This window comes from Oncorhynchus masou, unplaced genomic scaffold (assembly GCF_036934945.1).
Source record: "Oncorhynchus masou masou isolate Uvic2021 unplaced genomic scaffold, UVic_Omas_1.1 unplaced_scaffold_1292, whole genome shotgun sequence".
NCBI classification, from domain to species: Eukaryota; Metazoa; Chordata; class Actinopteri; order Salmoniformes; family Salmonidae; genus Oncorhynchus; species Oncorhynchus masou.
The window spans coordinates 47,127-58,642 of record NW_027002767.1 but is presented as its reverse complement, the minus strand read 5'-3'; the positions used below and the strand labels follow the sequence as shown (position 1 = coordinate 58,642).

At 40.3% G+C, this 11,516-nt stretch overlaps 2 protein-coding genes across 2 annotated transcripts; one reads left to right on the top strand and one right to left on the bottom strand.

Annotated features, from left to right (window-relative positions):
* Positions 1-250: 250 nt before the first annotated feature.
* LOC135530217 (GTPase IMAP family member 7-like) lies at positions 251-2,728 on the bottom strand. The gene is made up of 3 exons (XM_064958583.1): positions 2,471-2,728; positions 1,859-1,915; positions 251-1,696 (listed from the first exon to the last, which is right to left on the bottom strand). The coding sequence occupies exons 1-3, from the start codon at positions 2,499-2,501 to the stop codon at positions 795-797; spliced, it is 990 nt and encodes a 329-aa protein (XP_064814655.1). The 5' UTR covers positions 2,502-2,728; the 3' UTR covers positions 251-794.
* A 157-nt stretch (positions 2,729-2,885) lies between these two features.
* LOC135530216 (trichohyalin-like) lies at positions 2,886-10,711 on the top strand. Its single transcript, XM_064958582.1, has 5 exons — positions 2,886-2,904; positions 3,612-3,701; positions 6,595-6,666; positions 6,864-7,463; positions 7,721-10,711. The coding sequence occupies exons 3-5, from the start codon at positions 6,645-6,647 to the stop codon at positions 8,926-8,928; spliced, it is 1,830 nt and encodes a 609-aa protein (XP_064814654.1). The 5' UTR covers positions 2,886-2,904; positions 3,612-3,701; positions 6,595-6,644; the 3' UTR covers positions 8,929-10,711.
* Positions 10,712-11,516: the final 805 nt, after the last annotated feature.

Below are 11,516 nucleotides of genomic sequence, written 5' to 3'. Positions count from 1 at the left end.
ACCCCCAAGGTGCCTCATTGCTTAAGTATACAATTGCTGCTAATTTTCATGGACATTGTATTGATACTGTAAAAATATTGCTTTCGTGGTTTGTGTCTTTTCTTGAGCAAACAGGAACAAGTATTAAATGAACTTCATTTGTTTTTTTAAACCAGCACTATTTTTTAACTATAACACTGCTCAGTGCCTTTCTGTGCAAACCCAACACACACTAATGAAGAGTAAAAACAAAGGACATTGATGCTGTACTACAAAATGGAAGGTTTATTAAATACACTTTACTGCAATGTGAAGTCCAAACTTTACATTCTAAAGTCACTGTACCATGAATCTAAGATCAAAGATGACATGAACAGTCATTCTATTAAACATCTAATTTGAATAAAGCAAAATACATACTAAGTTCATATGGTTGACAAACTCCTCTAGCATTCTATGAAAATATATTAATCATAGAATATAATATACATTAACATGAGATTAATATTGCATTATGTAAGCAAGCATTATGCAAAAGCCATCAACAGAATCATTATTTGTATCATTGTCTTTGTATGGCAGATATTACAGGTGTTTGAACTGGGTTAATGTGCAACATAAGTGCTCAAATTCTGGCTGCTGTTGTATTTGCAGAGCCATGCATAATCACTTACAGTAAAATGGCTGCCTAAGCCTAACATGGCTGCCCACACCAAGCAGTGATAGTTATGAAGTCAAGCATTAACTTCATAATGACACCATGCCAACAGTCTCTGCCACTGCTCTGCTCTTTTACAACATGTTTGTGCAGAACATCATTGTGTGGTACAGCGTTCAGCAGATTTTCTAGCGAATTTAACAACAATATTTTTCCTGTCAAAGTCTTTTTCTGCCTTTTCTCTGACTGTCTGATTTTTCTTTTTTAGCAAGTCTTTGTCCTCTCTAATCCGTTTCACTTGACCCTGCAGGTCATCTATCTCTTTCTGCTTTTCTTGTATATCAGAGTCTTTCAGATCCAGTGCCTTCATTACTCGCTCTAATTCTGACTCCAGGTCTTCCTTCTCTTTCAGCTCTTTTTCATACCCCTGTTTCAGTTCTTCCTCTCTCCTCTGTATGGCTCTCTCCACTTGTTGGTACATGTCATTGGTGTAACACCTCCCTTCATTCTCCTTCGCCATGACTGTAACTTTGTCCATCAGCTGCTTTACTTGCTCACGGTCGTCTGTGTTCTCATTGTTAAAGACGTGGTATCGGTTTCCACATGTCTCAATGAGCTGCTTTAGTCTTGCACCAGCCTCTTGGATGAACTCCTCAATGCTCTTCTTTTTTAATTTATCTCCACAGGTGAACAGAACCATGGTGTGTCTCACTGCTGCCTCTCCAAAGATGTCCTGGATCCTCTTAACAGCATTCTGCTGTTCCTCTGTAAAACGACCAATTTGGACAACAAGCAGGAAGACATGGGGTCCAGGAGAGGAGAGGGCGATGCACTCCACCAGTTGGGTCCTCACTGAAGACTCTGGGAGTTGTGTGTCAAAAAGACCTGGGGTGTCGATGACTGTGATGCCCATCTCTGTCTCACTCCTCCTATCACATTGTTTGGTAACAGACTGGGCAGCACAATCTACTTCGAACTCTGTACTTCCCAGGATGGTGTTTCCTGATGCACTCTTCCCTGCTCCTGTCTTCCCCACTATGACAATCCTCAGCTCGGAAACTAAAAACGCAAAATTATTACTTCAGTTCAAGACCCAAATTAAAAAAAAGAAGTTAAAACTGTCACAGTGTGTCTGTCTAAAGGTACACACTATTGTTAATGTACTCTGCTCCACAACATATTGTACATCATTGTATGGCAGTGTGTGTGTGTTATGCTTACATTCTATAGGGAGGGCAATGCTGTTTCTTTTTGTCTCTTGTTGTCCCCCTGAACTTGCTGTAATAGAATAACAATTATGTATTAAAATATCCCTAAAGATATCATTTTACAAAACAATCCCATTTCAGATAGGATTTATTGAGTAAATCAGTCAACCGATTCAACTCAGTCAGTGTACCCTTATTAAAACATCAAGTGCAGTAAGTAGTCTACAGAGCAGCAGTAGAGTTCATGCATTATCATAGATTTAGTTATCTTGAAACATGTATAAACATATGTTTTCCATTCGTGTGGATTCCGTAATAAGATATGAAGTATGACACACACACACACACACACACACACACACACACACACACACACACACACACACACACACACACACACACACACACACACTCACACACACACACACACACACGAGTAGCACAGAGTATGGAGCCTACACTTTTCATAAACAAAATGGCATGTTGTCTGAATCAAGGTGTGGCAATGGGGGTCAAGAAAGTCAATTTTAGGTTTTTCACCCATACTGGTATAAGTAATCCACAACACTCAGAATAGACAACACTATACTCCGAATTTAATCAATAGTCATATTTGAGTACTTACATTCATGCTTTCCCAATTGTGAAGTCGCCATCGCAGTCACTGTTGTCCGGTGGATTTCATGAAAAAGCAACAAATTAATGTTTTGTTTGGACTTTGATCCTTAGCCTTGTGAAAAAGTAGAGTTTCCATCAACCCCACTCGCGCTGCGCACAAAGTAATATTATAGAACACCGCGGTTCTCTGGCAGAGTAGTGGGTGAAACCATTCACTTCACTAAAGGGTGTGATACGTTTCCTTTCATTATGTGTCGTAGAATTCATAAAAAAAAATATGTACTGCCATCGTAGGAAGGTTGGCAATACGAGAGGTCTTCAGACGGACCTTTTTTGCATTATTTTCCTCGAAAGAACAACTATTGGGTTTTTAGTGCTTCTCCCCCATTTGGAAAGTTGGTCCGCCTGCTCTTCAGTCTGAGAGAGATATTCTGAGAGCAGGTTCGTGTCTATTTCCTCTTGTAGATAAAAACTGTTTAAAACTATAACACAATAGTCTTTTGAAAACAGGTTCATATATCCCAAGGTCATTATCGAATGTGACTATGTATATATTTTTTGTTGCCGTTAATGCATTTAAAGTATATTTCGACAAGTTAATCAAGTGTTTGCGAACTTGCCATGATGCGCTTTACTGTCACACTAGCTGTTGCTAGCAAGTTATTTATTGGTAATTCAATGCTTTTTCTTAATAACGTTACCTTAAAATGTTTATGTGAAAAGGGTTGTACCAGTGCTCTGTATTTATGGATGGATGTAACTTCACATTGAGGGCATGTATCGTTACTGTAGCTCCTTCCTAAAAGATATATCAATGTCCTACCAAACCAGTGAACGTGTGTCTGTGACCGTCTTGTCAATGCCTGTCATCACTGTTGGATATATTTTACTGCAGCTAAAAAACAATTCAACATGAAGTCTGGGTGTCCGTTTGCCTTTTTTTCTGGGTGGCTATATGAAGTTGCTTGCAGTTGCAAATTGCCTTGTGTAGTTGGTAAGCAAACAGCTAATATGTAACAAGGGCTCAGTCCACTGAGTTTTGTATTCTCATTGTACCAAAAGTTGAAGGTAATTGTATCTCCCTGGTGTTTCTTGTACCTAGTAACTTTACATTTACATGTTTTAATTCTAAATGCTTGTCATTTCAGATAATTGTACATGACGCATTTTCATTGTAACCTATAAGTATGGACATTTTCAAGAGGACAAAGTCGCCCAACATTACCAACAACTTCAAGGTAAGCCCAATAGGCACTTGGGCTAGCCACAAGCTACATTTCAATTATTTGTTCAGCTTAAAGGGGCAATCTGTAGTTGCTACATCCATTTCTGGAGTTAATAATAATAATAATAATAATTTGAAAAATACCCACTGATTCTTGAAGAATATAACTTGTAAATGCCTCATGAGCTTAGTTCAACTGTCAGACATCATCAGAACCCAAAGTAGAAGCTTGTTTTACTCCAGTATTTGAGAAAAAAAGGAGATTTAAACAAATAGCCTCAAATAGCCAAAACAATATAATTTTTTATCATGAATGGATGGTCAATCCTTGCATCCTTTGCTCTGTCTATGAATTTGAAAGTGGTCACATTTTTCCAGCCCCATCCCTCAGTTTTTTACAGAAACGGGCTGGGGGGACACTTTAATGTTTCAACTGCTGGTTGTCACTTTATTAAGGACAAGGTGTTTCAATTACGAGAAATGTTACACTTCAAAATATAAGATGTTTTGCTTATTTATTGTCTAAACATACACTACTGTTCAAAAGTTTGAGGTCATTTAGAAATGTCCTTGTTTTTTGTCCATTTAAAATAACATCAAATTGATCAGAAATACAGTGTATACATTGTTAATGTTGTAAATTACTATTGTGCTGGAAACTGCAGATTTTTGGGGGAATATCTACGTAGGTGTACCGAGGCCCATTATCAGCAACCATCACTCCTGTGTTCCAATGACACGCTGTGTTAGCTAATCCAAGTTTATCATTTTAAAAGGCGAATTAATCATTAGAAAACCCTTTTGAAATTGTTAGCACAGCTGAAAACGGTTGTCCTGATTAAACAAGCAGTACAACTGGCCTTCTTTAGACTAATTTAGTATCTGGACCATCAGCATTTGTAGGTTCGATTACAGGCTCAAAAGGGCCAGAAAAAATACTTTCTTCTGAAACTCACCAGTCTGTTCTTGTTCTGAGAAATGAAGGCTATTCCATGCGAGAAATTGCCAAGAAACTGAAGAGCCCATACAACGTTGTGTACTACTCCCTTCACAGAACAGCGCAAACTGTCTCTAACCAGAATATAAAGAGTAGTGGGAGGCCCCGGTGCACAACTGAGCAAGAGGACAAGTAACGGGGCACAACTGAGCAAGAGAACAAGTACATTAGAGTATCTAGTTTAAGAAACAGATGACTCACAAGTCCTCAACTGGCAGCTTCATTAAATAGTATCCGCAAAACAACTGTCTCAACGTCAACAGTGAAGAGGCAACTCCGGGATGCTGGCCTTCTAGGCAGAGTTGCCAAGAATTAGCCATATTTCAGACTGGCCCAAAAAAAGAAATTATTAAGATGGGCAAAAGAACACAAACACTGGACTGAGGAACTCTGCCTAGAAGGCTAGCAGAGTTGCCTCTCCCTGAGTTGCCTCTTCACTGTTGACGTTAAGACTGGTGTTTTGAGGGTACTATTTAATTGTTAGGTTGTTATTTTCAGAGTAAATAACTCAATGGACACTAGAGAAGCTTAACCAATTTTAATTCTTCCCAAAGGGTCGATATAGCTGCATTCACACACACAACATTTCACACAAGCACTGATATTTAACCCTCTCTCCTAGGCTGAGTCTCCTCCACCACATCTGAACAGCCAATGCATCTCTGTTGCTAGACAGAACCTTTAGTGATATCTGTTCTTCCTCACTTCATCTGACCTGAACTCTACCCCAAAGTACTCACTCCTCCCCAACTCAAGGCTGTCATGGTGATTGATACCAGACTGTGTCTCTTCTCCTCCCAGAGGACCCACCCATAGGATCCCCGATGGCTAACAATAGCATATCCTGACATAATGTAAACATTATACATAACCCTCTCTCCCTCAGTGACATTGTTAGGTTCTAAGGTCTCCACCCGTCTCCTCTACACATTCAAAAGCCATCTATTAACTTCTGAAACCTCTCACTGTTAGATACTATCCTTCTGAGTGTAACAATGTTCCAGGTTTAACCCAGAATCTAACGTAATGAAATTGCCAGTTGAGGAATTGTGAGGCTTCTGTTTCTCAAACTAGACACTCTAAAGTACTTGTCCCTTTTCTCAGTTGTGCACCGGGGCCTCCCACTCCTCTTTCTATTCTGGTTAGAGACAGTTTGTGCTGTTCTTTGAAGAGAGTAGTACACAGCATTGTACGAGATCTTCAGTTTCATGGCAATTTCTCGCATGGAATTTCCTTCATTTCTCAGAACAAGAATAGACTGATGAGTTTCAGAAGAAAGGTCTTTGTTTCTGGCCATTTTGAGCCTGTAATCAAACCCACAAATGCTGTAGCTCCAGAAACTCAACTAGTCTAAAGAAGGCCAGTTGTACTGCTTGTATTGCTTCTTTAATCAGGACAACAGTTTTCAGCTGTGTTAACATAATTGCAAAAGGGTTTTCTAATGATCAAATAGCCTTTTTAAAATTATAAACTTGGATTAGCTAACACAGCGTGCCATTGGGACACAGGAGTGATGTTTGCTGATAATGGGCCTCTGCACGCCTATGTAGATATTCCGTAAATAATCAGCCGTTTCCAGCTACAATAGTAATTTAGAACATTAACAATGTCTACACTGTTTTTCTGATCAGTTAGATTTTATTTTAATGGACAAAAAATGTGCTTTTCTTTAAAAAAAACAAGGACATTACTAAGTGACTCCAAATTTTTGAATGGTAGTGTATATATTTTTTAAACAGCAAGAACAATATTTGGTTTAGCCTACCACTGGGAGTAAATCTACTGCATTTAAAACATTATTACGTTGGTGAGGAGCCTAGAGGTCAAACATTTAAAGCACGGCTCATGCATTAATTCAAAATACAAATGTAGTTGAATCCCATTTTTGCACCTGCTTACTTTGTTGCAGTGACTATCTGTAATATGGTGCATCCCTGGTGATGTGTAGAGGGAGATGATATGGCACAGGCTCCCTTATCTGGTAAGACAACTAGTCACAATTATCAGACTTTGAGAACAAGAGTTCAAAGTAATTTCTTTGTTCTCTCTTCTTCATCTTAACCATTAGTGTTAAATAAACCATCTGTCTTTTCAAGCAAAATATATATTTCTGTCAGTTTATTTTAGTAAAATTTTGAGATGACTATGTATAATCTACATGCACTGTTTGTGTTTTAGATCCTGATTGTCTTATAGAAATTGTGCTGGTTGGGAAAGTTGGATGCGGGAAGAGTGCTTCGGGAAACACCATCCTACGCAGGGAGGAGTTCAAATCATCATGTAGTTTCTCAACTGTGACAAAAACTTGTGAGAGGAAGACAGAAATTGTTTGTGGGAGGAAGATAGCTCTCGTGGACACTCCTGGACTAGACTGTGCTGAGGTGTCCAGTAACGAACTGTTTCTATCCTTAAAGAACAAAACATACAAAGTTGTCAATATCTTCCTACTGGTGATCCAGCTGGGCAGGTTCACAGAGGAACAGAATGCAGCTGTACAAAAGATGGAGGACATATTTGGTGAGGAGGTGAGAAAGTTCACCATGATACTCTTCACACATGGAGACATGTTGAAACGTACATCAATAGAAGACTATATCCAAAAAGCAGGTGAACCACTGGGGCAAGTTGTTCGGAGATATGGTCAGAGATACCATGTGTTCAACAATGAGTCTGGTCCTCCAAGCCAGGTGACAGAACTGTTTGAGAAGATCAACAGAATGCGGACTGTGGGACATAACAGATCGTACTACTTTGTTTCATCCGGAGCAATGAAGAGTGGTAAGTTAGTGCTCTGTCTGATTTAGATTGAGATTTAACTTGCTGGTCAATAACTTCGAATGGTGGTCCAGTTATTCAAATTGTCTGACTTGCCTGCACGGTTAAATAAAAATGTGAAATAAATACCTTTATGATGTAAAAAAAAAAAGGAAAATACAATCTAGTCTTACTGACAAATGATCAGTGTTCCATCAAAAACAGCTGGATGAAGTGTCAATAACACTACAATTAAATCATGTCTCTTTGCTTTAAAACAGAGTTGTTATTGTACATCTCAAAGAAGACGGGGCTGAGCTTTTGGATTGTCGAGAAAGAATTGGACCGGGGAATACTTATCTTAACCGACGGTTTTACATATCTATCAGTAATGGAGGACATTATGGAATATGATGTAAAACGAGTGGAGGAAATGAAAATACTTGAGGAGGAGAGAATTAGTCTTGAGGAGGAGAGACAAGAATTTATGGGGATGGAAATAATGTTTAAGATGATGAGGATCTATGGACCTCTGTGGAGAAACAGATGTGTGGAGGAGCAAGAAAGACTTGAGGAGGAGCGAGATAGACTTGAGGAGGAGAGAAAAAGACTTGAGGAGATGGAAATATTTGAGGAGCTGTGGAGCTGGAGATATGTGGAAAGAAACAGAAGTGAGGAGGAGATAAAAAGACTTGAGCAGAGAGAGAGATGTGAGAAGGAGAGAGAAAGACGTAAGGAGGAGAGCGAAAGACGTGAGAAGGAGAGCGAAAGACGGGAGGAAGAGAGAGAAAGACGGGAGGAGGAGAGAAAAAGTCTTGTGGAGAGAGAAAGACTGGAGGAGGAAGGAGAAAGATGTCAGGAAGAGAGAAAACGACGTGGGGAAGAGAGAAAACGACGTGGGGAAGAGAGAAAACGACGTGGGGAGGAGAGAAAAATACTTTTGGAGAGAGAAAGACGTGAGGAGGAGAGAGAAAGACGTGAGGAGGAGAGAGAAAGACGTGAGGAGGAGAGAGAAAGACGTGAGGAGGAGAGAGTAAGACGTGAGGAGGAGAGAGTAAGACGTGAGGAGGAGAGAGTAAGATGTGAGGAGAGAGAAGGACGTGGGGAGAGAGAAAGACGTGAGGAGGAGAGAAAAAGACGTGAGGAGGAGAGAAAAAGACATGAGAAGGAGAGAGAAAGACGTGAGGAGAGAAAAAGACGTGAGGAGGAAAGAGAAAGACGTGAGGAGGAGAGAGAAAGACATGAGGAGGAGAGAAAAATACGTGAGGAGAAGAGAAAAATACGTGGGGAGGAGAGAAAAAGACGTGAGGAGGAGAGAAAAAGACTTGAGGAGAGGAGAAAAAGACATGAGGAGAGAAAAAGACATGAGGAGGAGAGAAAAAGACGTGAGGAGAGAAAAAGACGTGAGGAGAGAAAAATACATGAGAGAAAAAGACGTGAGGAGAGAAAAAGACGTGAGGAGGAAAAAAAATATTTCTTGTGGAGTTAATTTCTGTATTATCAAATGAGGAGAGACAAACTTATCACACAAGTCAGTTTTACTTAAACCAAATCTTTATTAGTGAGAGCTTTGGAATAGCAATGGCTTGCCAACGAATCACCACCGTCTCTGATGATCCGTTGAGAAACACAACACAAAGGCTGCTGATATCTTTTATACAAGAGATCCACCCCCCGGTCTACATAACAAACCACAAATGTTCTGAACCGGTCACAAGGTGAGACTTTTTAAATGAGAAAGAAGTATCCCGTAGCCAGATAGCATTCGCTATAAATCATTGTTCAGTTCGGCCCCTAAGACGAGGTTCAGATCTCGTTCCTGGTACTTCATAGCACAAAAACACCAACTCATCCAATGGCATAAATCAAATTGAATCAAACTCCAGATACTCCCATCTCAATAAAACCCCTTCTTGACCCCACTCCTGGACAAGCTCACTGAGGGGAGTGAGCCTCTAGGTCATACACTTTCCCAGGATAATTACAACATCAGAGATAACATACAATGGTTCCAGAGACCACCCCAAACATCCCCCAAAGTCAAAGGAGGGAGTGACTTGCACAGACAAGTAATTGGTTCCCCATTAATCACGCCATCCCTTCACATGGTCTAAGAATAGGTGAAGACTCATCCACATATGAAGACAATGTTCCCTCCTGTCCTCTTCTCTTTCTGATATTCTGCAGAGCACCAGGGACATGTGAAAGACAAGCCTGATCTCTCCCCTCTCTGGATCCCAGGTGACTGAGCCCCAACTGAGGGAGGAAGTGCAACTGCCAACACCAGAGTCTAAAGGGATACATTCTAATAACAAGAATATCATGCAAGCATATTATGCTGTTGAGACATCTTGTGGCGAAATCTGCACGGAGCCTTCACCGTGCACTGCCACTTTAAGAGCGCATGAGCAGTAAGGAAGGAGGAAATAAAGAGAGTTCATTTAGCTCTTTGGGGAGGAGCTCTTTGGTGGCGCGACAGTTTGATTGTGTGTGCTGTGCTGCAGAAGTTTTGTTTGTTTTCAGCGTGTGTAGTTTATAGAGTATTTAACTCAATCATCGGTGTAATCGCTCTAGGTCGTGGTTGTTTTAGTTTGGGACCGCGCCCGTTATGGATTGCATGTATTCGTAGCAACATTGTTGCGAAGCTTTAACATACAAACCATCGGACAGTCAGACAGTACACCTGCACGCCTGAAGACCACAGCTAAGATCTCTCTTGTTCTCTTTCTCTCTTTCTCTTCCCTCTATCGTTCCAGTGCTTTACCCTGCAACAGACTCTCTATTTTCCTAATGCACTTCCCATTGAAGATCATTGGAGCTGGACTATTATTGCCCTGCCAGAAGTATGTGGACATTTTAGTTAAAAGGGAGGTTGCTTGCAAGTTGTGTATTGTTATGTGAACTGTATTGAGGTGTACTAATGACATGTGGCCGAGAAGACTGTGGACATTTTTAAGGCCTTTGTTGTGTCGATGAACACCCCCCACATTCATACCCTCTGCACTCATCCACTAGAAAATAATACAGATTATTGCAAAATCTATGTTGATGACTGGGTTCGTTCTTGTATGAAGTTGCTGTTGAATTGCTCTGCCATTATTAGTATTAGTATTATTGTATGAGGTATTCTTGTTTGGGTTACCCCTGTGCTGTGATGTGGGTTTTACAGTGCCTTGCGAAAGTATTTGGCCCCCTTGAACTTTGCGACCTTTTGCCACATTTCAGGCTTCAAACATAAAGATATAAAACTGTATTTTTTGTGAAGAATCAACAACAAGTGGGACACAATCATGAAGTGGAACAACATTTATTGGATATTTCAAACTTTTTAACAAATCAAAACTGAAAAATTGGGCGTGCAAAATTATTCAGCCCCTTTACTTTCAGTGCAGCAAACTCTCTCCAGAAGTTCAGTGAGGATCTCTGAATGATCCAATGTTGACCTAAATGACTAATGATGATAAATACAATCCACCTGTGTGTAATCAAGTCTCCGTATAAATGCACCTGCACTGTGATAGTCGCAGAGGTCCGTTAAAAGCGCAGAGAGCATCATGAAGAACAAGGAACACACCAGGCAGGTCCGAGATACTGTTGTAAAGAAGTTTAAAGCCGGATTTGAATACAAAAAGATTTCCCAAGCCTTAAACATCCCAAGGAGCACTGTGCAAGCGATAATATTGAAATGGAAGGAGTATCAGACCACTGCAAATCTACCAAGACCTGGCCGTCCCTCTAAACTTTCAGCTCATACAAGGAGAAGACTGATCAGAGATGCAGCCAAGAGGCCCATGATCACTCTGGATGAACTGCAGAGATCTACAGCTGAGGTGGGACACTCTGTCCATAGGACAACAATCAGTCGTATATTGCACATATCTGGCCTTTATGGAAGAGTGGCAAGAAGAAAGCCATTTCTTAAAGATATCCATAAAAAGTGTTGTTTTAAAGTTTGCCACAAGCCACCTGGGAGACACACAAACATGTGGAAGAAGGTGCTCTGGTCAGATGAAACCAAAATTGAAGTTTTTGGCAACAATGCAAAACGTTATGTTTGGCGTAAAAGCAACACAGTTC